Raw genomic sequence first — 26,997 nt, forward strand, 5'->3', positions numbered from 1 at the left:
TCCTAGAATCGTCCCTAGTCTACCTGATGTATGGTGGCCGGTTTCAGGGGGCTGCAGGTCGTTCAGGGGGCTGCAGGTCGGTCAGGGGGCTGCAGGTTGGTCATACAGGTTGCTGAGTCCCAGTGGAACCTCTGAGCTTCACAGGATAGAGCCATATTGTATGAAGCTAATTGGTCACACCTTCTCAACAGCTGGAGTATAATTCATTTTTGGGCAGGCAGAGCTGCAAAGATGAAGAGCTTCATCTTTTATGGGCACATGATAACACAGGACTGATAATGTCCTCTGGGTTCACCTCTGTGGCAACCCATGTTTCTTGCCTGATTAAATTGAAATTCAGTTAAGATAACATAAGGTTAAGAAACCTGTCTAAAAAGATCATTTTGTGCAGCCAAATTGGCATTGCTCAAGTTGGACTGACTTACCTGTCCAGCAGAAAACTGGCATATCTGTGAAAATTTGTTCACAGATATGGTAAAAAATAATGTTCCCAAATTATGTGAAATTGTATATTTGTCATGGGAAAAATTTAAATTTGCTGTCAATTTCCTGACAGACGCAGAAACAACCATTTAGGGTGTAAACGCCACCTAGAGGACCCTTCGGTTGATGCAAATCATTAGAGGACACTGAGGTGGGGGAACGATCTGACTGAACAATGCTATCATGTTTTTTCACATTTATTAACTCAGCCTGTTCTCACCGTATGTTACTTAATTTGCAGATTATCTCCGGTTTTCTGTCTCTTCTTGTTGCTTGGTTGTAACATGCAGATTCAACAGTACGTTAGTTCTTTTTTTAAGAGAATGTACGTAAAAAAAAAATAAAAATAAAAACACACCAGAGAGGATGAAATTGAATCTTTATTCATCTCAGCAACTTAGAAAATCAGGACAGAAGCTTGAAGCAGAAGAAGCATCTCAGTGGTTTAAACTCTGTCCAGTTTGATGTCATTGACAGGCAGGAAGTGGTCGTTAGCATCAGGTCACACAGAAGCCTTTTGATGTTAGTTTGTTCTTCACTTGTTTTTAATGTGACTGTCTGAAGGAACGTCGTCCCTCCTGTCTGTGGACAGAGGCTCGCTCTACTTAGCGGTTTGCGTTGCAGCTAAACTCTGCCTAGCAGCTGATGATGTAATAACTAACACAGATGGGAGGATGTCAGACGTGGCTATCACAGACTGAGGTTCGTACTCACACCTGTCCATCAGAGAAACATGTTCTGAAGTTTTTACATTCTCAGTTGCTGCAGTCAGAAACACCAAGCTAGCTATCAGAGAAGTCAACTCCATGAAATGAGCTCCCACACTCAGCTTTGTTTGTTTAACAGGAGTAATGTTGGTTTGTTTTAATCCAGATTGATGTCAAAGTCTTTGTTGAGTTCATTTTTTAAGTAATTGTTTATCAAACTATGTGGTTCAGCTGCAGCAATCTTTAGCTTCACGTTAGCCAATAGATAAGTTTTCATTTTCAGCCTTTTTTGCAAAACATTATCTGGACACACGATACGAGATCATTTGTGCTCACGATAATATCTTTTCTTCTGGGACTCTGTAGAAAACTGTTAACCAGTAGGAAGCTGAAGACTGTGAAATAAGGGGAAACTAAAGACTTTGAATATCAGGTATTATAATATAAGAGGACTTAACTAAATGTTGGAGTGTCCATCTAAGACGAGAAACTCATTTCATGAAAGGTGTTGACTCCCGGCTGCATCAGATACCAGCCCTTCTTACAGACTGATTACGGAGCCGCTTGTCCACCACTGCTGGCTTAAAAACTTGCTCTATGGAGCTCTGTAAGCTTTTCTTGTAATCTTCTAAGCTCTGCTCACAGTTCTGTCCATAGTACGGCAGCTTGCACTCACACATGGCTACAAAGGTGTCTTCCACACGAACACATTTCCCTCTTCGGTCACCACCACACTTCAGCTTGGAGCAGGGATCTTTAGTCATCATCTCTTCATCACTTTTGATCATAACCACAAACTTGCCACCCTTCACACCTGGAGATTTCTCACACTTCCCTGTATAAATGTAAGGAGGGCTAGATGAAGTGTCTTGAGGGTCGGCGGAGACTTCATCCTCTACTTCCTTTGCATCGTGACTGTCATGGGCTTTTCTTAAAAAGGCGTGTACTGCTGTGTAAGTCTGAGACACTGGAATACCGTCCACAGATCCTCTACACTCACGGAGTTTCTCTGCAACCTTATAACACAAAACTGGCTTAGTAAAGCAGCTGATGATGGCTTGTTTAACTCGACTTGCCTTTGTGTGAGTCCCTTTCACCTGTCTGGCTACGCCCACGCTAACTTTCCCTTTTTTAATCTCAGTAAATCCTGTCAGGACGTGGCTGTTGAGTGTTTCAATTATTTTATGTTTGGAACGTTGGGTTATAAATGCAACAACCATCCAGTCATACCTGCCATAATTCTGCACCAAGAAAGACCTGACCTCAGTTGCTAGTGGTTGACGTTTTTTGGAGTTGGTAATGAGCTCCTCCACCTCTGGTTTAATGTATGTAAAACTGTTTAAAATGCAGTTCTTGTGGATTTGGAACATAGCTGATGCAGAGTTGTATGCAATGTCAGCTTCCCCATCAACTAATTCTTTAGACTCTATTTGCTTGAGTTTGTAACATAAGAGATTCAGTGTGCTGCCCTTGTAGATGAGTTTAGAGATGAACACGGTGTATTCTCTGAGATCCTTTTCATGACATTTAACATGAGCAGCCAGGTCCTTTGCGAGGTTATTTGTTAAGGTTGGTCCTTCGACTGTCAGGTACTTGAGCAAGGTCTGAGTGGCGGGCTGGCTCTTTGAGCAGACTTTAATAATTTCTTGTTTAATTCTCTCCCTCTCATTGTCATTTTTTCTGCGGAATAGACTCGGCACTAGTTTTTCGTACGTGTTCCAGGATACATCAATGTTCTTCTCTGGCTTGTGGTAGGCACCTGCTGCCCAGGTGTCCCACTTCTGCTCTACGTGATATTTGTCAAGCTTAGAATTAAGACTTTGAAATTCATACTGGAGAGCGTCTAAAATTGGATTATCTTTTAGGCTATTGTTTATTAGTGACACTGCCACCGTTGCTAAAGTGAAAATAGCAGATACCAGGGGCACAGCTGGGTTTATCAACCCCAGAAAAGGGGTGGTTGCCAGTCTGATCTGGTCAATGGTGTTGACAAAATATTTTGCAAAAGCTTTAGCCCCTTCCTTCGCTTTGTTTAATTTCTTCTGAGTGACTTCCTCCACTTGGTTCTGGCCAGGAGACGCTGAGACGCTCACGATGGAGAGGAAGAGGAAGGACGACATCAGCAGCAGCAGCAGGCCAGGAGACGCCATGACTGCCAACACACAACATGACAAACACAAGCACCTTAATTACTTCTTCATTACGACTCAACACTATTTAGTTCATACAGCAACTAGACATGCAAAAGTTCTACTAGTAGTAGAAGTAGTATTGATGAACAGTAAAAGCAGAAGCAGCAGTACAAATAGCAGTAGTTGTACTAGGAGGTGCTATTCCTGCTGGAGCTTAATGCTTCTACATGGTCAAGAATTCAAAAACCACCTGGAACACTCCGATTGGTGTGATCTAGAGGAACAGATCATGTGTCATAATCTCTTTTGCTTAGTGATACACCTGTCTGCCTGAACCCAGTTTCTTCATCAAAGCCCAAAAGACTCAGTAGACAGACCTGATGTCTCGTTAATGTCTGGTTGGTCGACAGGCGGCCGGTTGGTCGGAGGGCCGGAGGTTGGTCGACAGGCGGCCGGTTGGTCGGAGGGCCGGAGGTTGGTCGACAGGCGGCCGGTTGGTCGACAGGCGGCCGGTTGGTCGGAGGGCCGGAGGTTGGTCGACAGGCGGCCGGTTGGTCGGAGGGCCGGAGGTTGGTCGACAGGCGGCCGGTTGGTCGGAGGGCCGGAGGTTGGTCGACAGGCGGCCGGTTGGTCGACAGGCGGCCGGTTGGTCGACAGGCGGCCGGTTGGTCGGAGGGCCGGAGGTTGGTTGTTGGATGTGATCGCAGTCTGTCACGACAGTCTGGAGGTTGTTGAGTCTCAGAGGAACCTCTGATCTCTGAGCTTGACAGGGCAGAGCTGGTCACTTTGTAGGAAGCTGATTGGCCACACCTTCTCTACAGATGGATTATTAATATTCATTTTTGGGCTGTCAGAGCTGCACAGCATCACCTTTTATGGGGAAATGATAGAGAGAGGAGGCAGGGCTGATAACCTCCTCTGGGCTCATCTGGTCTGTGTGGCAACGTGTGCTTTTGCAATCATTCCTAGTTATGCTTACATTTTATTTCAGTTAAGATTTCATCAGATTAAGAAACACGTCTAACAGAGTGAAGACAGAAGCTCATTCTGTGCAGCCAAACATGTTCAGACCCACCGAACTTCATTTCAACTTCTAGTGGAGATCTCAAAGGTTCCACAGAAAACAGATCTATCAAGCTGTACTTTGGGGAAATGAGTCTAAATGATGCACAAAAGAAACTTTATAAAACTGTTAGATATGCAGGACATCATACTGTCAAACAGATCCACCGATTTAAACAGCATTAAAGCTTCTTAAAGGCTCATGCAGACAACACGACTTCCAGCGTCGGCCAACTTGCCGTCTTGTGACGGGAGTCTTGAAGTCGTTGTGGAGTTCACACTACATGAGCTGACAGCTAGTCTCCAAACCACGTTTTGTCAAGAAAACACACGTGAAATGTGAAACGACGCGAACCTACACATGAAACAGCTGTTGTTTGTTATTATAAAGACAGAATCTGGGTGAAAGGATGGATCAGCACACGCAGGTAGCAGGGATCGTCTGAGCTACAGAGAGCTGGAGGGGAGTAAAAAGTGTTTTGCCATGAAAAGCAGCTGCCTGGTCTCACTGGCTGGATGTGGATGTCGAGTCAGCCGAGTCCGCCGGATATTTGGCATGCTAGATATCTGGCTGGCGGCTGTGATGTGTCAGTGATGCGTTGACGAGTTGTTTTGACGCATCCTTGAATAGTTAACACATAACAATTGGCGACTGCCGATCGATCACTGACTTACCCCTGATCACAGCCCGACGGTCACCGAGCTCGCCGACTGGGCTAAAACTTGTGTAGTGTGAACTGGGCTTAAGGAAAAAATACAGTGTGTTGAAGGGTACTCCACTACATTTAGATGACAACTTTGGTTACAAGTCAGAATAATAATACAAAATGAACTCCAATATCTGATGTATTATTGTAGGTTTAGATTAGACTAAATTGATCCTCAGGGTGAAATTCATAAGCTACGCAGCAGTATCAGGGTTCCAGACTAACTTTTCCACTGGTAGCACTGGTGCACCAGAACATGAGGTAATCCAGGTATTAAGGTCCAGGTATTGTGGTGGGGCTCAGTATTTTGTGTGATACATCGGTCCCTGAAAGTTTTGTGTTTCTTACTGTTGTTGTGCAACTTCAAAGAATAAGATTAGAGTTGCCTGCAACGGAGGGGCCACATTGCCCACAATGTGAACACAGCAGAGCATTGCCCTCATACCGCAACCATTTCATATATTGGTATACTGTATAGCTCACCACTTGTATAATATTAATTTCAGTTCAGGCAGTTTCATGTCTTTTTTCAGGGTAGGTTGCAGTATTAATTTGCACAGTGTGCTCGGACTTTAGGGGCATTTTGCCAGTGAAACGGTCGCGCTGCAGAGCCTAATGATTAGCCTGCTAATGGTCTCCTTGCACTTGCACGAATGAAACCACATGAAATTTTGACTTGCTCTTTTGTGACCAAAATGGTCGCAGTCTGGAGGCCTGAGTATATAAAGTCATAAAAATGAGCTCCACCTTTTACCAGCTGCAACATTAAATAGATGAACACATGAATGCATCAATAATTATAATAATACTATTCTGAAATGGGCCCATCTGCATGATGAGTACTTCTACTTCTCTCTTTTTGGTGATGTTGCAGATGGAGCTGCATTGATGTAAAAAATATCTGACAAAGTATTATCATCATTTAACTTTTTAAAACTATATTGTTGCTAATATTTTGTAGTTGAGTGAAATTGTGAATGCAACACTTTTATAACACTATTCATAAGAGTATTTTGTATTACTACTTATACTTAAGTTCAAGATCTGACCCCATCAGCTTGTTGCTGGCAGAAGTGTTTGTGAAAAGAGAAGTGTTAGAATATTTAAATAAATTTCACAACAGTATCTGATCATCTTGTTTAGCATCTTCCTCGTCACATTTGTTGTGACAGACCAGTGTTACTGTGTGTCGGCTCTTTTACTTTAAAAGGGGAAATGATTCGGCTGTCTTTATCTTCTTTAGGCTGTGCACAATGAGTTAAAAACATTAGGAATAATAAATATCAAAGATAAAAATTCAGTGAAAAGCGATGAGTATCTTAATGTTAAATTATATAGCAATAATTATTATTCTTTTATTGCCCAGCCCTAGGTTCAATAAAGAGCAGGGGGAAAGTATGAGCAGTTGAAAGTCCAATATTTATATTCTTCTCTGGTAAATGTTACCAGAAAAACCAGTTACGGCAGAAAAAGGAGTTAATAAACAAAAATGCAAAAATTACTACATTGGTAAAGTAGAAAACACTTTCCCACTGATGCGCGAGAGCGACTGTGGTCCACTGCGCAGGTGTGGAATTGGCAGCTGAACGCAAACAAACATCTTTGTTGATACTTGGAAAAGAAGGAAAATTTACACACCAGCCTTTATAGATGTCCATAAATCCTTTCCTTTTCACTCAGCCAGCTCCAGCGGGTATTGCACAGGTGTGCCTTAGGCTGGCCACAATAAAAGGCCCCATTTGGACTTTTTCACTTTAAACCTGTTACATGCACAAAAAAAGCAATATCTCAATGAATTACAGGAAAAAGGCCAAAAAGCAGAATATGACTTCTTCAAAACAACAAGAAAGAAGGGAGCAAGCAGCATAATGTTCACCACGGTTTCTCCAGATTCTTTCACGTCTGTCACATGTGCTCAGTGTGAATCTGCCCTACAAGTGTTTATGTTTGCAATCAGAAAAAACTGCACGGGTGAGGCTCCAGTCACTTGCCCCTCCCGGCTCTCCCACAACAAGGGCATGCAGTTGTTTCTGGGGCGCGTGGCAAGTGTTGTGGTGGTGGGGCGGCCCTGGCCAGTGGGGTCAGTTTTCCTTCTCTCTCTTTTCTCTGCTGTCAGAAACATCATACATGAACATTTTCATGTGGCTGCTCGCACTGAAGCTTTTATTCTGCACATGTTGAAGTGGAGCACATTTAGCTGTGAGGAGTACATTCAACAAACTGTTAGTCGGTTCTAATGTGAGACGTCACGTTGGGCTGTCTTTTAGTTTATATAGACCAAACAAAGCACCCACAATGCATTGCACAAAGGAAAAAAAGAATCAGTTTTAAATCTTTAATACTTTTTTTTTTTTTTCTCCTTGTGACATCCTATAGTCACAATTAGTCATCTGACAACAGACACATGCACACGACATTAAAATGGGAAAAGAGCCCTTTTCTCAGTTCATATATTACTATATGTTCACAGTTTCCCTGTCAAACAAATATAAAAGAAATAAATCCACTGGATTTATGGAGGGAGATAAACAACTAAAAAGCGTGGGTGGGCAGTGAACCAGTTACGAACCAGAGCAGCCCTGTGGAAACTTACGTTGTCCCAAATGAAAACATACCTGAGCTGCTCTGGACCGTCTACCTGATCTGGTGGAGTGAGTGTGTTGTGTAGGGTGTCCAGGAATGTGATCAGATGGGCGGTGTTGTAGGGGCCAAGGGTAGCATGGTGATGGATAATCGCTGCACACATTGTGACGTTCCCTCCGCGCTGGCCAGGGACTTCAACAATGGCACGCTGGCCGATGACATTCCTTCCCCTCTTTGGTCTTTTTGTGAGGTTGAACCCGACCTCATCAATGAAGATGAACTGGTGCTCCACTGCAGCCACCTCTAGCTCAAGGACTCTCTGAAACACACATGACAATATCAGAAATAGACATGGAGTGGTCTCTATTGTGAAGCACAATCAGGATTACAACATTGAAATATGTATAATTTACTGTATACAGTGTTGACAGTAGGCATCAATTGTGGGACTCACTTGCACATAGTTATATCGCAATTCTTTGACTCTTTCTGAATTGCGTTCAAATGGCACCCTGTAGACCTGCTTCTTCCTCAGATGATTTCTGCGCAAGACACGGTCCAGTGTTGATAAGCTTACCCTAGCAATATTTTGAAATATGTCATTGTTTTCTATTCTTTTTCTTTATATTTGCTGTAATGTTATCACGTTGTTTTCTAGGACCGTGTTTATGATTTCAGTTTCCTGTTCAGGAGACTGAAGACGTTCCTGACCACCTTGTGTTGGTAATCTTTCAGTTCTGCCAAACAAATAGTAAAATACTGTAAATACAAAGTAGGTATACATTTCCTAAATACTTGAAACATACTTTACAGTATTTTTACAGTCCTACAGAACAGTCCACAGGCAATACTGTACTTCTGTACTCATTGAGTACTGTACTGATATGCAGTACTGCAATTTGCTAGTGAGAGTAGATTTCTTACCTATTCTCATTTCGGAAAGTCCGGATGATGGATGCTACAGTGTACCTGCTCAGATTAGGCTGAACTCTTTGCCCAGCCTCCCTCATTGTTAGACCATGGTTGACCACATGATCAACCAAAGTGGCTCGGATCGCATCAGCGATTACGGGGCTCGGCTCTGGCTCTGTTGGAATCCATTGCTCCATTGAAGAGCTCACCTGTTGCCCTTTTATGCTAAAGTTCTGATTGCTAATTGGAAAACTGTGTGACGGGTGTTTGCCCTTGTGATGAGTCAGTGTGCATATTTGAATGGCAGTGTGTTCCTTGTGAAAACAAGATATTTTCTGCATCAAACTTGTGCCAAAAGCAGAGAATTGTGTGTAGTGTTTTGAAAAAAGTGTGTTTTAGAACTGCAATTTGAGTGTAAAGCTGGAATTGTGCTTGTAGTTTAGCAGAATTGGTTCAGGGGGTTGGTGAACGAGTTACATTGTGTCTCAAGTACCAGAATTTGTGTGTAAACAATTGAGAAAAACTGTAATGTTGAGGATTTAACATCCAAACACACTGTTGTCACACAGAAGCTCCACACAGAAACAGAAGTGAAGCAGCTCCTGGACTAAACTAAATCAAGGCTTAGAGGCAGCAACGTTAAAGCTGAAGGAGGACACGTCTGAGAAAGGTCCTGCCGAGCAGCTGAAGGACGAAACATTCTGACTCTTTGTTCATGGTTCATTATCATCCTGTCCTCACGTTACATTACAGTTTCTCTCGATTGCTTGAACACATTTCTTGAGATTAGGCCTCTTTTTCTCAAAACTCTAAACAAATCCACAACTTCTCACCCAGTTTCCCCAAACGTCCTATTTTCAGGTCAAAATGAAGCGCTCCTCTCAAAAACATTCAGTCTTGCTGAAAAACCAAACTTTGCCCTCAGACATGACACACAAGTCCCCAAAAACACACAAACTACAACAGTCTTACACACTGCTGAGATACATACAAAACAATTCTACAAAAACTGGTTAGAAGTGATGTTGCTTCTGGTTCTGCCCCTCAAAAACACGACGAACACAACAAAAGAAACAACAAATGTGCATTTACACATTTTTTATTCTGTAGAGTGCTGAAGAGTTTAACACACCAAACAACAAATAATTCTGCCCAAACATCCTGTCTTTGGTCTGGGACAGGCCAGATATTCTCCTCCTCTTCCACCTCTTCCTCTCTGGTGTCATCTAGCTCAGTGGTTCTTAAACTATTTCCCAACAAGGACCCCTAAAGTTTTGCTTTTTAGATGTTTTATTACAGAAAGTGTAAGAAACCCATGACCAAAGTAGTATTTTTAAATAATTCCTCTTTTTGCTGGGGGGACCCCCTGGAGCCCCATCAAAGACCCCACTTTGAGAACCACTGCTCTACGTCTTCCTTCAGATTTCCCTGGATCCATTGTTCCAAAACTGAATGAACTGACTCTGGTCCTTTTATCCATCTGTTGAAGGTTCTGATCGGTGTGTTAACAGTTGTGATTCTTTGTGTTTCCACCTGGGTAGCTGTGTGCTAATTGAGCTCAAGCTCTGCTGACTTGATTGAACAATACTGATTGTTAGTGCTCTCTAAATGACCACATGGTGTGGGCAATGAGAAATGAAGGGATGTGTGTGTGTAGAGTTTAGTGAAAGGGGTGTGCTTTCTGAAAAATGAAGTTATAGTCATGAAATTTCAGATCAAAAACCTGTTTATAGTGTTTAAGCAACTGAGAAAAACTGTAAGCCCCAAACGCTTCGGCTTCACACTCAGCCTGCTCTGTGTCATACAAGTCTATATACAAGTGTATATAATACAAATATATGGTGTACTTTCTCAAATACTTAAGCCGTCCTTTGTTTGTTATTTCAGGTCTTATTTTTCCTGACTTATTTCATTACATCTTTTCTCTAGAAACTGGTTTGTTTCAATATTAAAAATCAAATTAGGATAAATTAGTGTTTAATCAGGTGAAAAGTGAACTGGCCACAAGACTCATTGATGGATGTGGGGAGCGAAGTTTGGCCGTCTGATCCAACAGACGAGCTACTGTAGGTCAATTTGCTGAAAAATTTGATGCTGGTTCTGATAGAAAGATGTCAGAATACACAGAGCTTCACAGTTTGTTGCATATGGGGCTGCAGACCAGTCAGGGCGCCCATGCTGACCCTGTCCACTGCTGAACTGCCTACAACGGGCACAAAGATCTGCTTCTAACGTCTTGGTGCCAGATACTCGTAGTCGCCCTAATTCCTCCTGTGGTGATTTATTGTGGCTCAACAGCCATTTTTGTACCTCACTGGTGATAAATTAGCTAATTAAGTGTATCTGTGGATCTCATCTCACTGCCCAGCAAGCCTCTAGCTGCAGCTTTAGGATCTGAGCAAGCTAGCTGCTGGTAGCTAGTCAAAGCCTGCTAGCCACATTAGCAGTGAAATATGCTAACACCAAGTTAGCTAACCTACAAAATAAACATAAAACAACTCAAAGCAAAGCAAAAGAGTTTCCAAGTTCACTTCTTAAACCTGAGATATTTTCTATTCTTCTTTCTTCCTCTTTGCCGGCTCGTCTCGATCCGCCTTTTCTTTGGTTTTCTCCTCTCTATCTCCCGACGCTGGCCTTGCAGAGAAATATACAGTGTAATGATCTGATATTCTATCGTTCCGGACAGATAAATTAGAGATTTCAACATTTCTGGTGAGGACCAGATCCAGAAAGTGACCTGCCTGGTGTGTTGGCTCCCCCACATGCTGAAAAAGGTCATTAATCAGCAAAAAGAATTCAAACTCGTCCGTAGCGGTCCGCCTTTCATTATCAACATGGATGTTGAAATCGCCAGTTACAATGATGCTGTTGTAGATTTCACGAACCTCATCCAAGAGCATTTGAAGCTCATCCAGAAAGGCACGGAATCGGTTCAGGTTGTACCCCGGTGGGTGATACACATTGATGATCAGGACCGGCTCGGTCCACTCATCATGTTGCAGAACTGTGGCAACATGTTCAAAGGTTGTTATGAAGTCGAAATGAATTTGTTCACCATTCAGGTACCGTGAGTATTGAATCGCCACCCCTCCCCCTCTCGTAGCTCTTGACCGATGATTAAAATTAAAATTGTGTGGTGAAGCTGTAGTAAGGACATCGTCTCCAGTGTCCCTATTTAACCACGTCTCTGTTGTGAGGAAGACGTCCAGGTAGTTTTGTGTTATGAGCTCTAAGATCCTGGATGTTTTGTTGTTCATCGACCGAACATTAACCAACCCCACCCTTATTGCTGCAGGAGCTTCGTGACTGCTTTCATCGTCCTCCGTCTCTTCCTCTCTATCATCCTCCTCATCCTCCCGATCGCTGTCTTCATCCTCTCTGTCACGCTCCCGATTGCTGTCTTCATCCTCTCTGTCACGCTCCTCATCTTCCTGATCGCTATTCTCCTGAGCTGAATATGAACTATTATTGTCTTCTTGACGATCATCCTCGTGTTCTCGTTGACTTGTAGCCATCTGGTCAAACATCTCCCTGTGAAGAAAACAAACGATGCTCAGCAGGATTTAAGAAACCACAACATCAGTGATGGCTCACAAACACATCTGAAATGTACAGAAAACACTTAGAGGAAGTAATAACTTGTGTCTACATTTTCTAATTTCTGATTAATGGCTAGCATGGCGTTAGCTTGCTAGGTTGCAGGTAAGAGGATAACTTGCCTCATCTGCAGCATCAGGATGTTCCAAAATCCGCTGGAACAATGTGGTAGATTATCCATATTCTAGTATAAATATTAGTGTCTCTTTGGATGGTTAGATAACAAACAGATACTCTCCTGCTACAGGTCTGAAAGCTGAGTTCAAGAATCCCTTTAACACAGAAGACAGAAAACTTACTTGATGTTGTCAAACTGTTCCCTCAGTGTCCGGCTGATCTTCAGAAGGTCGTCAGCTGTATCTCTCAGTGATTGGCTCGCTTCAGTCACATGATTATTCTTGATCAGGTCTGTCCAGTTGTCAATCGCCTCAGGAAGTGCAAACGCCAGTCCTAAAGCTCCTCCCACAACCTGATGATGATGATGAACAGGAACTGATCAATACATGATTAATTTTATTTTTCAACATTATCAGAATGTCAGCATCAAGGAAAACAACATTTCTTTAGGTGGAACGCCATCCTGCCCTGATAATTTGACTACAGCTAAAGTGAAGTTAGCTAACCCGTACACACACGCCCCTTGGATCAGGTTGTGGGTTGCCAGGTTGGGGTGACAGAAGCATTAGAATTGGATGTAGTGTGGACATCAGATTTGTGATTTACTGAGGAAAAGGAAGTGTGTAGTTACTGAATCTTACCTTGGCTCCTCCTTTAAGAGCAGTTTTAAATCCAGTTGTAGACAAAAGTTTCATCAGTTGTTTGGCGCCGTTAGCAAACAAAATTTTTAATTCTTTATCGCTAACTTCAAATGCGAAAAATTTTAAAATAGCGGCAAATCCAACCGCCAATGCAGGGTTGACGGCCATCCTGTTGAGTCCAATGTGTCTTGGTCCTGCATCAAAATAAAACTGTGGCTTGTCACCACACATGCGGACGTTGATCTCCCCCTTCAGCCCACTGCGTCGGCCCATGGCTGTCAGAATTTCCATCATCATGCGTCGGTCCAGTTTATCTGGGTCTGCTGAGGAACTCCTGTTCTTCACCTCGGCCTTCAGCTGCTGGAACAGTTTCTGGATTCTTTCTGCAATTTTGTTGCTCTGCTCTTCTATCTTCTGCGCCTCTTTCATGGTGCTACTGGATAAGAAGTGCTCAGTGAGTTTAGTAACCACAGATATGGTGACCCCTCCAACTGAAGACACTGCTCCGATCAAGCCTAAAAGTGGAACAGCTGCTCCACCGGTGAACAAAGTGACTGCGCCAGCCCCGATCACACATGCAGCTCCAACCACTGCCGCTGAGCTGCCAACACATTCACTGACGTTGCATTTCTCCCTGAGAGACTCCAGCTCCTGGGCCAGTTTCTTCAGCTGCTCTGCACAGAGCTCCCTCTGCTGGATCCAGGAGAACATCAGCTCCAGCAGCAGGTCAGCGGTGGCCATGATGGAGGTCTCTGTGTCCTCTGGATCCTCTGAGCTGAGAGCTGAATCAGGTCTGAAAGAAGAAAGTCAGAGGACAGATTAGCTAAAACATCTCCATGACAACTGAGCAAACTTTCTACTGATGAAGACAACGAAACACAAAAAAAAGTTAAAACTTTGTTTTTAATGTTTGAGATAAAGTGACGGATTTTTTTAGAACCGCTATATAAAAGAAAAAGAAAGAAAAAGAATAGCAGAGGTTCAAACACTAAAATACTATAAATAATTTAAATATCCATCCATCCATTTTTTGCCTCTTATCACAATCAGAAATACTTCGATCCCCGAGGGGAAATTCTTGTGTCACAGTTGTACACATTGCACATCAAGGCATAAGGAATAGAAATAATAATAGAAAGAGAAGAGTTTAAATATAAAATATATAGAAAAATATAAAGTCTGTGGATATGTACAATATTTGCATTATTAAAGAATTGTTATGGTGAACAGTAATAATGAATAAATAGTAGCAGCAGAGTATTGTACGTTAAGTATTTAAGCAGGTGTTATTGCACAAAACAGATAATAGTGTCCAGTTTAAAACAGACTAAGGCTACATTCAGACTGCACGCCTTAATGCTCAATTCAAGATCCAATTTTTGTAGTTTGACGGTTCACATTATTAGTTTAAATGTGGCCCATATCAGACTCCAGTGTGAACTGTTGGCGGCCTGAAAGTGACCCGCATGCGCAGAAGAAGAACTCGTCACATTTCTCCAGAATTATGACAAGTGTTCACAACTTCCTGTTCGTTTCATTACGGTTTCTGGCGCTGGACAACGCATCTGCCCCACAAGTCGCTCACTCCATCTCTCTGCCCGGTGTGTCCGCTCGGACAAGTAGCATACACGTAACTCAGAAGAGAGCTCCGGTCCGGTGGAGTTCAGGTAGAAGAATAATAAGATAATAGCGAGGTAGCGATGGAAGAGAGCCACGTGTTAATAATGGCGGCTCCGTCCACAGCAGAGCTGTGACAACAGCTGCTCTGCAGTGACGTCAAAGTCGCATCAAATGCGACCTGAGTGTCCAGACAGGTGGCGTTTAAAAAGATCGGATTTGGACCACATATGAAAGTGGACCAGTTCCGAACTGGAACAGATCAGACTCCACGTGACCCGGCCTGTTCACACTGTCATAAAAAGATCAGATCCGAGTCACATAAGGATTTGGGTCACATCGGCCTGCAGTCTGAACGCAGCCGTGTGTCAGACACTTATAGAGTTTGATGGCCACAGGGAGGAATGACTTCCTGTGGTGCATTTTGGGGGATGTATATATACACACACACACAGCGGTGAGACCCGGCCTTTGGCTCCCATTTTTCTTCAGCACTGAGCTGTCTAAAGAGCAGAAGATTTCCAATCAGGAAAGAAGAGCGATGTCTTCTAGCAAGTTGGCCCGAGCGGGGCGGGACGCCGCCACACCAGTACGGGTGTGCGGCGTCCGTGACACAGGCTTCTTTCTGACGTTATCCCCCATGCTGCGTGCGCCTCGGAACGTAGCACGCCGGCAGAGCGCTCACCCTCGGTTCACGCTCCTCATTCTGCGATCTTCTCTCCCTTGAAGAGAAGCAGCGTGAGGACGAGGTGGTGTGGTGGTCCACCCACTCTCTGGACGAAGCCCTCGACTTGACACTTTGCTTCGTGTGGACACAACACATACACACCCTGTACAGATATTCTTCTGAAGGAGAAATCTGTCGGGCAGTGTGTGATGCTGTTCCCCCGTGCGTGACCACGGCAGTGCCGACGCAGTCCCTCCTCCTGCGTCCAGAGGTGTGTGACAGGCTGTGTTGTGCGCTGTACATGTGTGATGTACGCCATCATTTATGTAGCATCGCCTTAGAGGGTGAAGCATTTACAAAATAGTTGAGGGCCTCACTGGACCTTGGTTCAGGGGCCTGTTTCAGAAAGCAGGTTCAACAAACTTTGAGTGTGAACCTGAACTCCAAGCTTTTGGTTTCAGAAAGGCCGATCAGAATAAGTTCAGTCAGCTCTGAGTATGTTGAGCCTGATGGAGGCGCGAGTGGGGAGGAAAAAAAGCCTCATCAATGGAGCTCCGATACTACAATTCACCATGGCAACGGCCTCCATTTTAATCGGGTGGAGCTAGAAATATGAACGCTGCCAACGCGGACCATGATTGGCTCTAAAACGCAGGAGTGGAGCATCGATACGTTAACATTATTACATAAGGCTTAGGGTAAAACAAAAACTAACAGCCTATTTAACCGTAATTTCGATGTTTCTAAAGACGTACTTGTTCCAATATGTGCTTTGATATCGACAGTCAGGCGGCCGCTTCAGTGTCATGCCTTTGTGGTAAAGGCAGGGTTGAGCAGGTTGGAGCCGGCAGGTACAGTTTAGTGATTTATTTAAACAACTAAAGCACAGCACAGCGAGCACAGGTTTGAGTGGCTGATACCGAGTCCAAAACAGAGGTTGTCCAAACCGAAATCCGAATGGTGCAGGGAAACAGGGAGATACGACGAAAGGGCAGACAACAAGCGATCACACAGCAACTCAGGGAGACAGCAGACAATGACCCGACAAGGACAAGACAGAAACACCAAGTACACACACACACACACACACACACACACACACACACACACACACACACACACACACACACACGGATAACGAGCAGGGCGGGAGCAACACAGGTGACAGAGATCAGGGTTAACGAGGGACAGACATGCAGAGGGATCACTGGGGTAACAGACGTGACTTACTAAACACTAGACGACAGACAAGACAGACCCCCAAAACCCAACAGACCAAAACTACATATAATAAAACTGACTAAAAGTACAAAACATGACATGGCAGACAGGATCGTGACACAGTCCAATAGTTGGATCATTCAGAGATCTCAGAATGGGACTGGACCTGCAATGAGGAATGAACTTGTTACAAACTACTTTTGAATTGTTCACCCCTTGCTGATTGTGCCTTTGTAATTAAAGTACAGCAATAAGTGACAGTTGAAATTAAATACATTATTTTTGTTTGATATTCACAGCTGTTTGGGGATTATTTATTTTTTACTTTACTGTACTGAAAGGCATATAGGTAATGTCTACTTTATCTACTTTATCACTGTAAAGTTTAAACAAATCAAGTGCAAAATATAAATAAATGTGTATATAGGCTACTACATGATAAAAATTTTGTATTATTTGGAAGATTTTAAAAGTGACATTTTGTTCCTAAAATCCAGCCTTCTGTTGGGATCAGGATAATCCAGATTTTTTGGATCAAAGGGATCCTATTTCTACTAAAAAGTTTTGAACAACACAAACTGAAGCTTTGATCAAGATCAAAACCAGGATTGGATTAGGTGATCTGATGCGATTTCAGAATCCTTTTCTTCTTTAGAACAACCCATTTTCAAGATTTGATCCAATCCAACAGCAGAAATCCGATCAGATTACTTTTGAACAACTGGGCCCCGGGTATCAAATGAAAGGTCTGCTCAATCCCATCAGTTGATGCCCCCCATCACTGTGGGATGTTCCGTTCTCCAGCTACACGCCTGTAAAGCATGGGAGTGCTTTTGCTCACAGGAATGTTGATCAATAGTCACTCTTTTTATCAATATTTCAATGTTTTGGAAGCTTTATATTATATGGAACTTGGTTGTATGGACAGAAATAATGTTTTAAAGATAACTCCCAATAAAACTCAACATTTAAACAGTAAATATTTGCCTGGTATATTTTTAAAATTGTAAAACTGTTGTATTTTAGTTTATTTTCATCAAAATTACAGTTACAATTGCATTCCAGGTGTATTAGAAGATATTCAGTTGCATTATAATCTATTTGATGATGGTTTTGATGGTTTATTGCATTAAAATAGAGCTTTTTTATTGCATCTCCATGTAGTCTGTTAATGTACAATGGATTTATATTCCTGAGCTTCTGACCTTTCAAAGGAGACCATAATTATGCATCTAGGTCAAATGGTTGAGGAGTTATTACTGATTCATTTTGGGTATGTTATTTTAGGCGTTTCATCCTGGAACTAGGTGGCTGTTTCCAACAGGTTAAATTTGCCTGCACTATATATAAGATTCAACATGAACTTGCTCCAACCCCATTAAAAATACACCGGTGGTGGCAGAACTGTAACCAGGGCCTCCACGAGAGGGGGCTGCATGGTGTTTGTATTGTCCATGAAGAGGACAGAGATCAGGGGTATGTATGCTGTACTAGATGCAGCACTTCACTGCATAAACAGCACTTAAAATTACATAACCCTGTCTACAAAACTGTGCTGTCTTTTAAATTGTGTTATATCATATTTCTAATATAATGTTTAGCTGTGTTACTTTGTACCTTGCGACGACCTGCTGAGGACTACAGATGGAAAATAGCCTTCGGGCTAATTCTGGCATATAACCATTGCTGAAAAGATATGCTTTTTAAATATATAAATAAATAAAAATTACTGCACGCGAATGGCATCTGAGCTGTTATTTGATCTTTCTTTTTATATTTTAAATGCCTTTTCAGCCTAATGTGAAACACTTTGAAACACCACCAACAATGACAATAGTCAACATCAAAATCAGAATCAGCTTTATCGGCCAAGTGTGAACACGTGCAGAAATGTGCTCTGTGTGACACAGAAATAGACCAACTGATAAGAACAAAACACAACAGCACAACATTTAACTCTTAACTAACAAGTAGATGAAAGAGATAAATATATCTTAATAGTTTATGGTTTCCGTATCTTAGCCTGGTCTGTAGGCTTAAATTTGGCACATTGTTGTAAATTCAGCTACTGGCTGAGACAAACCAGACGCTCCTCCTCCTACCAGGTAACGTTACCTGCAGGCAGTGAATAACAGCAGAGAGGAGGAAGAGGAGGAACATACTGACTGTTGTCTGAGTTCTTCATTCTTTCTAAAAGTATTGTGATGTCAGATATTGACTTTATATTTAGTGAAGTTGTTGCTGCTCTAGAAAAAACATTTAGTTGTATTTAAAATATTAAAGTCTAATCTTATAATTTAAAAACAACCAGGCAGCTAACATGCACACTTCAACATTAGTTTATTTATTGCAGGTCGTATGTCACCTCAATATATAATGATGTTATCGCACATTGAATATTTTCCTCACGCCGTGCAGGCCTACCTCATGCCCGTTGGGGCTGGTCTTACCAAATAACCGTCACTAAATAATAGTAAAGTATTGATAAGTGATCTCTGACCTCTTGGAAACAATAACTGGCTCAAAACAACAAAAGACCTTGAACAGGAAAAAACACCATCAGGGAGTGAATCCATATATGGAAATTTATATATGTGATTCATATGTATGTACGTTTGTTTATATGCGAGGACTGTGTGGGTGCATGGCCACTACTGAAGCCAAAACACAAGAAAGCTCGTTTAGCCCAGACTGATGACGGTAAAGACTTTTGGGAATACATACTCTGTCTGATCAGACCAAAGGTTTTGGACATGATGGCATTTATAATGTCAGATTAATGTCTCTAAGAAAAAGATGGGTGAACAGAAGATCTCCACCTGATCAGGAGAGACTGACTTCCTTAAGAGATTAAGACTTTATGAACTTACTTGGTTTCACTGTTTGAAGGTTCTCTCAGTTGTTTCTTTACGTGTCAGATCAAACTGTTTTTACTGCGACACCATGTACTGCAGGGTCAGAGTATCCAGTATCCTGGGCGTGTTACACAGAGCTGAGCTGCTGAGTCTTCTTATGCTTCAGATATCCGTGAAACTTTCTCTCTCAATCCATGTAGTCCGTCAGCTCAGTAAATATAAAGAAGCTGTGAGGAGAACCTGACCAATCACAGTGTTCTGTAGTCTAGCTGGAGACATGTACATACAGATCAGAGTTTCTTACCTGCTGCTGAAAGTTGTAGTGGGATAAAGTTTGGAGAGAATCTGCAGCCAAACACACTTCCTGTTGTTGAAGTTAAGTTCCTGTAGTTGTTTTCCTTCCTCTGCCTGACTGCAGACGGACCAGAGTCCCTCCTGCAGATCACTTTCTGTAAGTCATGTGACTTCTGGTCAGGGGGGTGATGTGAATTAATTTAGAGCATTATAGCCTAAATGTTTTTCATTAATTACTAGAGCAATGGTGGTCTACATCATCATTTAAAGTGTTATTTTATAGTGTAAAGTTAGGATCACAGTGTTAAAACTCTACAGCTCTGAGTGTGTGTGCTCCTTCCTGCCCAGACTCAGCAGTAGCACATGTGTGTGTGTATGTGTGTGTGTGAGTGTGAGCAAGCTCGTGTGCTTTGGGAGAAAAGGGAGGGAGCATCAAAAACACTTACAAAGGAAAATATAGAAGCAGATTTTGTGAAAATTGTATTACAAAACATACATCAATATAGTCCATCACAGTGAGAATGTCCTGTTTCTAGCACAGAGCACAAACAACACCAGTTTATTCCACAAAAGTCAGGTTATGGAAGAAATGGCATGATCAAGCAGAGTTCATGCAGAGGACACAGAGAGGAGGAGCAGGCAGTCAGGGACTTTCCCACCAAATACTTGGGCACGTGAAAATCTTGGACTTTCCCAGATTCAGGTGCAGCAGGAAAGAGAGCCAAGAGATGATGTGAAGCCAAGAAGCAGAGCTATAAAAGGAGGTGAAAGTCGTTACATGGTTTTCATGTGGACTCGGGTCTCTGTTCTGGTAACAGAATGGGGCTCTATTTTGCACGGATCTCTGACTCACTCCGGTGGAACTTTTGGATTCTAATTGGTGTCTGTTTTTGTTGATAATAAAAATGTTGGTAAAAGTTCAAGCTTTCTTATCTGGCCCAAGTCTTGAATTTTTACACGACAGGGGGCTTAGGCAAACAGTTGGCTCTGGGAACTGGTCCCCGGTCAGCCCACTCTCCAGACAAAACATTTGGCTCTGGGTCTTTAGAGACCTTTATTCCTGCATTCTTGAAAGTTTGGAACAGTTCATCATGAAATGAGCCATTTCACTAGCAAGAACCACACAATCAATAGACGGGATTAAATGATTTATTGAAGAACAAAAGAGAAAGATGGACGAGGCTCGCAGTTGCAGAATGGAAATATTCTAAAGTGGTGACTGGGAGCTACAACAGAGACCCCTGTAAACCCAACGGAGAGGAAGAAGGAGATGAGGAGAGCAGACTCTTGCTGTGTACATGGATAAATGCACAATATTAAACCACATGTAATCAGATAGAGGGGGTGGGGCAGTCGTTAATGGGAACAGTACATTGTAATTTGAGTTATTGGTTCCATATGAAGCAAAACATTTTACATCCAATCAAAGTTAGGATGTTAACGAATACATCAGACAATGCAAAAGCAATTTATTGATATTCCCAAAGTTATGGTCTTGACTAGTAAAAACTGAAATAAAATCCTGAGTCCTCAATGTCCGAGACAAGACAGAGTACAAGTGCCGTCGAGACGAGACCAAGAAGTGGACTTAAGGCCGGTCTCCAGACCAAGACCGATCTAGATACTACAACACTAGCTGATGCTAACAGACTCCCATCAGTCCAGTTCATTTATTTATTATTTAATGTTTCCTCTGACGTTACCTTGGTATAACGTTAGTGCTGCATACTGTTACAGAACGGCCATTCTAAACTCTTTGCTTTTATTTTTTAATATGTACTTTTACTTCCGGGTCACCTGACCCACCTGTTTTTATTTTCATAATGTCTTTATTCAAACAAAGAAACAAGAAGCAAATTTGCAAAAACCAAAATCGGACTGTTATTTTAATTTGGTTAAATTTTTTGTTTCAGGAATGCATTTCTGTTTCACACCTTATAGAAAAATAACATCACACCTTTCACACCTTATAGAAATAACATCACACCATATAGAAAAATAACATCACACCATATAGAAAAATAACATCACACCTTATAGAGATGACATCACACCTTATAGAAATAACATCACACCTTATAGAAATGACATCACACCTTTCACACCTTATAGAAATAACATCACACCTTTCACACCTTATAGAGATGACATTACACCTTATAGAAATAACATCACACCTTATAGAAATGACATTACACCTTATAGAAATAACATCACACCTTATAGAAATGACATCACACCTTTCACACCTTATAGAAATAACATCACACCTTTCACACCTTATAGAAATGACATCACACCTTATAGAAATGACATCACACCTTATAGAAATAACATCACACCTTATGGAAAAATAACATCACACCTTATAGAAATAACATCACACCATATAGAAAAATAACATCACACCATATAGAAAAATAACATCACACCTTATAGAGATGACATCACACCTTATAGAAATAACATCACACCTTATAGAAATGACATCACACCTTTCACACCTTATAGAGATGACATTACACCTTATAGAAATAACATCACACCTTATAGAAATGACATCACACCTTTCACACCTTATAGAAATAACATCACACCTTTCACACCTTATAGAAATGACTTCACACCTTATAGAAATGACATCACACCTTATAGAAATGACATCACACCTTATGGAAAAATAACATCACACCTTATGGAAAAATAACATCACACCTTATAGAAATGACATCACCTGTAACAGAAATGACATCACACCTTATAGAAATGACATCACACCATATAGAAGTGACATCACCTGTAACAGAAATGACATCCCCCATGACATCATGTTATAGAAGTGGCATCACACATGACATCACATGTTGTCAGTGTGTGCGTGGCGCTCTCTCTGGGTGAGTCTGATCTCTGCTGCCATCTGGTGTTTAAGCAGCAGACGACACTCTGATTCTGTTCATCAGTATATGGAATATATCCCATCATCAGGATTCATGTTAATGTTGAGGATTTCTCTGTGTCAGTGGCGTGGGGTGTGGTAAGTTATTGGGGAAGCCAAGTGAGAGGGGATCGTGTCCTTTTTGGGGGGCAGTTATCTAATGTATTGTGCTATTACAGTGCAGAGGATGATTTTACGCAAAATTGAATCATACTTTAAAGATGCGCACGATCTGTTATCAATACACACACTGAAAGTTGCATTTACCAACACGTACGCTCGCGCTCACGCTCGCGCTCCATGATGTTCCGGACCTTTGCTTCGGGAAATTGTCTCTAACTGGACCTCTTTGAATTCAAATTGAATACCCCTGATGTTGATGTTGATGTGCAGGCGTTTCTTTTTTTTATTTTAGCCCTGCGGAGAAAAATATGGTGTAATGATCTGATAGTTTGGGGACGGGGTCGGGTTTGTGGACAAAGTGATAATTGATTTTAACATTTTTGGTGATGACCAGATCCAGAGTGTTACCTTTCTCGTGTGTTGCCTCCCACACAGGATTGTCTGTTCTATTAGATTCTAGATTAAGTTCAACATTTTTTAAAAGCTCTTTAAAATGATTAGCGTCTTTGTTGTCGTCTTTATTAACTTGGAAATTGAAATCACCAGCGATAATGATACTTTGGTCTTTGTGAGTGTTGGAAACACAATTCACAAGCTCTTCAAACTTTTTCAGAAATTTCCCGACTGGGTTGAAACATTTTTGGACTTCTGTGCACTTATCTTTTAAAAATGTCCTGACCTTCTTCTCCTTCTCAGTAAGAACATTCTCGCTGTTCTTGTCCTTCTCATCCTGACTACTTTGGCTGTCTAGCCCCATCTCCTCCAGAAATTTCTCGATGTCCTCTTGTATCTTTTTCTGAAATTTCCTGACTGGGTTCAAACAGTTGTTGATTTCCGTGCACTTATCTTCTAAAAATGTCCTCACCTTCTTGTCCCTCTCAGTAAGAACATTCTCGCTGTTCTTGTCCTTCTCATCCTGACTACTTTGGCTGTCTAGGCCCATCTCCTTCAGAAAATTCTTGAAGTCTTTTTCTGTCTGTTTTAGAAATTTCTTGCATCCATTGCTTGGTGGACGATACACACAGATAATCATAACCTCCCGTCCACCAAATGTCAGCTTTGCGCCAACATGTTCAATATCAACATCAAAATGGATTGGGTGACATTCTTCATTATTTAGGAACTGGATTGCTACCCCTCCACCTTCTTGCATTCCTACCCCTCCATCTTTCTGCTCTTCTCCTGTCGGCCCCGCTCCCCGTCCTCCATCTCTACACTGATAACAAAACCTGTAGTTTTCAGGCGTAGCCTTCTTGAGCACATCCTTTGCATTTTCACTTTTTAAATGCGTCTCTGTTGTAAGAAGGGCGTGCAGTTTGTTTGTTTCTATGAGAGCTTTGATCCTCGGAGTTTTCTTCTTGTTCAGTGACGAAACATTGATCAACCCCACCCTTATTGCAGATTCAGATGTACCTTGCCTGGCCTCTAAATCCTTTATCTTCTCAAAAATTTCTTGATTTTTATCTTTGTCTTCCCATTTTTGGGATTCTTCCTGATCGCTCTCTTCCTCCTCTCCATCACCCTCCTCTTCCTCCTGATCGCTCTCTTCCTCCTCTCCATCACCCTCCTCTTCCTCCTGATCGCTCTCTTCCTCCTCTCCATCACCCTCCTCTTCCTCCTGATCGCTCTCTTCCTCCTCTCCATCACCCTCCTCTTCCTCCTGATCGCTCTCTTCCTCCTCTCCATCACCCTCCTCTTCCTCCTGATCGCTCTCCTCTCTGCTCCACTTAGGTTTGTCTGTTTCAGTCTCTTCAGCTGGATATGAACTAATATTATTGTCTTGTTGAAGCTCGTCCTCGTGTTCTCGCTGACTTGTAGCCATCTGGTCAAACATCTTCCTGTGAAGAAACCAGACGACATCAATATAATTCATGGTTTAGCATGTTGGATATCATTTTAAACGAGTAGCAATTTAAGGACAATTCTTAACAGTATTTCACACGTGAAACACTCAACACTCAAAGTTTAATATTTTATTCATTTAGTTTAATTTTCCTCTTTTTACACTTTTTCCTTTTTGTTTGTTAATAGTATTATTTTTAATATCTACTTTACTATTATTTGTTTTTTAAGGTGTTTGTCTAATTTTTGAACAGATTACACTTGGAGATGAAATCGTTTACAATAACATGTTGGAACATTCGAGGTCTGAGATCATCAGCTTTTGGTTTAAAGAGCAGAAATCCAGATTTTAATAGAGAGTTAAAAGACTCTGACATCATAGTTTTACAGGAGACATGGTGCAGAGAAGATGTTTCCACTGGTCGTCCTCACGGCTACACTGACATTATTATACCATCAACAAAAAATCCCACAATAACCCAAGGCAGAGATTCAGGAGGCCTGACTATATTGTGTAAATCAGAACTGAGCCAGTCCATCAGTTATTAAACAAGAAGAAGCTAATATATGGTTGAAAATTAACAAACATGGCACATGTCTACATGTGTGCCATCTATATACCTCCATCAGAACCCCCCTACTACAACCCAGATACTTTCTCTATACTCTGTGGACACTTCAACACTCGAACAGGGTAAAGAGCCGACACTATGAACACCCAGGGAGACAAACACTTACCTGGAAGCAACTGCTTCCCCCTCCCTGAATGTCCTGCTAGAAAGAGCTTTGATAAGCTTACTAACGCAAGCGGTATGCAAATTCTACAGCTCTGCCGTGCGCTGGGTCTGTACAGAGTCAACGGCGGGCTACGAGGGGACTCTCTGGGTCTGTACGGAGTCGACGGCCGGCTACGAGGGGACTCTCTGGGTCTGTACGGAGTCGACGGCCGGCTACGAGGGGACTCTCTGGGTCTGTACGGAGTCGACGGCCGGCTACGAGGGGACTCTCTGGGTCTGTACGGAGTCGACGGCCGGCTACGAGGGGACTCTCTGGGTCTGTACGGAGTCGACGGCCGGCTACGAGGGGACTCTCTGGGTCTGTACGGAGTCGACGGCCGGCTACGAGGGGACTCTCTGGGTCTGTACGGAGTCGACGGCGGGCTACGAGGGGACTCTCTGGGTCTGTACGGAGTCGACGGAGGGCTACGAGGGGACTCTCTGGGTCTGTACGGAGTCGACGGCGGGCTACGAGGGGACTCTCTGGGTCTGTACGGAGTCGACGGCGGGCTGCGAGGGGACTCTCTGGGTCTGTACGGAGTCGACGGCGGGCTGCGAGGGGACTCTCTGGGTCTGTACGGAGTCGACGGCGGGCTGCGAGGGGACTCTCTGGGTCTGTACGGAGTCGACGGCGGGCTACGAGGGGACTCTCTGGGTCTGGAAAATCAAAACATACATGATTTAACTCATTTATTTCTAACTGAAACATTTCCCCAGAATAATTCTGGTGTAAATTCTGCTGTGGACAAAATCAATTCAATATTTCAGCATTTGGCTTCATTGTCTAATTTGAAAGCCTCCAAACCAAAACCTCAACAAATGAACAGTAACTAATGGTTTGACAATCAATGCAAAGACCCAAGGAAAACTTTAAGGAAATGATCAAATGAAAAGCACAGGGACCCAGATAACCAAAACATACGCTATCAATATGAGGCCACTCTGAAACAAGTACACCCTAAAAACTAAGAAAAAACAACACAGCAAGAAGCAGCTCTGTGAAACTGAGGAATCCTTAGAGTCCAACCAGTTCTGGGAGAAATGGAACAACCTAAACAAAACCCAGCAGGATGAATTGGCGATCCAAGATGGAAATACTTACTTACTTAATCACTTTAGTGAATTATACAGTAATATTACAAAAAATGATGATCAGTACAAGATATTCACGAAATGGAAAACTCTGGAGGCAGTGATAAAAAACAACCAGAACCCTCTAGATTACCCTGTAACAGAACAAGAATTAACAGAAGTCATCCAGTCCCTGAAAGGAAAAAAGGCTTGTGGTATTGAAATCAACGAAATGATCAAATACTCAGACCATAAAATCAGATTGGCTATACTAAAACTGTTCAATACTATTCTAGCAACTGGAACTTTTCCAGACATCTGGAACAAAGGTTTAATAACCCCAATTTATAAATACGGAGATAAATATGACCCAAATAACTACAGAGGAATATGTGTATCCAGTAACCTGGGAAAAATATTCTGCAACATCATTAATAAACAACTTGTCAACTTTGTTGATAACCACAATATTCTGCATAAATGCCAAATTGCCACACAACAGACCATATATTTACCCTCCAGTCTCTAATTGATCAAGACTTAAACATTAAGAAAAGAAAGGTTTATGCCTGTTTTGTTGACTTCCATCTGGCATGAGGGCCTCTTCTATAGGCTACTTGAAAGTGGCATTAGAGGAAACACATTTGATTTGATT

The 26,997-nt window shown here is 42.3% G+C and overlaps 3 protein-coding genes across 6 annotated transcripts; all 3 read right to left on the reverse strand.

The window, feature by feature from the left end:
- Positions 1-845: 845 nt before the first annotated feature.
- On the reverse strand, positions 846-3,835 carry LOC119896604. The gene is made up of 2 exons (XM_038710098.1): positions 3,700-3,835; positions 846-3,342 (listed from the first exon to the last, which is right to left on the reverse strand). The coding sequence occupies exon 2, from the start codon at positions 3,338-3,340 to the stop codon at positions 1,715-1,717; it is 1,626 nt and encodes a 541-aa protein (XP_038566026.1). The 5' UTR covers positions 3,341-3,342; positions 3,700-3,835; the 3' UTR covers positions 846-1,714.
- A 5,834-nt stretch (positions 3,836-9,669) lies between these two features.
- Positions 9,670-19,890, reverse strand: LOC119896602. Of its 4 annotated transcripts, XM_038710093.1 has the most exons (5): positions 19,606-19,890; positions 19,317-19,528; positions 12,942-13,734; positions 12,483-12,652; positions 9,670-12,117 (listed from the first exon to the last, which is right to left on the reverse strand). In XM_038710093.1, exons 3-5 carry the CDS (start codon positions 13,680-13,682, stop codon positions 11,139-11,141), a joined length of 1,890 nt encoding a protein of 629 aa, XP_038566021.1. In that variant the 5' UTR covers positions 13,683-13,734; positions 19,317-19,528; positions 19,606-19,890; the 3' UTR covers positions 9,670-11,138. The 4 variants fall into 4 exon arrangements, with proteins under 4 accessions (XP_038566021.1, XP_038566023.1, XP_038566020.1 ...); XM_038710095.1 differs by lacking the exon at positions 19,317-19,528; XM_038710092.1 differs by having other exon boundaries at positions 19,317-19,890.
- Positions 19,891-20,773: 883 nt separating this feature from the next.
- Positions 20,774-25,438, reverse strand: LOC119896605 (myb-like protein X). Its single transcript, XM_038710099.1, has 2 exons — positions 21,961-25,438; positions 20,774-21,874 (listed from the first exon to the last, which is right to left on the reverse strand). The coding sequence occupies exon 1, from the start codon at positions 24,524-24,526 to the stop codon at positions 22,937-22,939; it is 1,590 nt and encodes a 529-aa protein (XP_038566027.1). The 5' UTR covers positions 24,527-25,438; the 3' UTR covers positions 20,774-21,874; positions 21,961-22,936.
- Between the last annotated feature and the right edge of the window lie 1,559 nt (positions 25,439-26,997).

The sequence above is a fragment of the Micropterus salmoides genome, unplaced genomic scaffold (assembly GCF_014851395.1).
Source record: "Micropterus salmoides isolate LMB-PRFRI ecotype aquatic unplaced genomic scaffold, ASM1485139v1 Ms_hic_scaffold_10, whole genome shotgun sequence".
NCBI classification, from domain to species: Eukaryota; Metazoa; Chordata; class Actinopteri; order Centrarchiformes; family Centrarchidae; genus Micropterus; species Micropterus salmoides.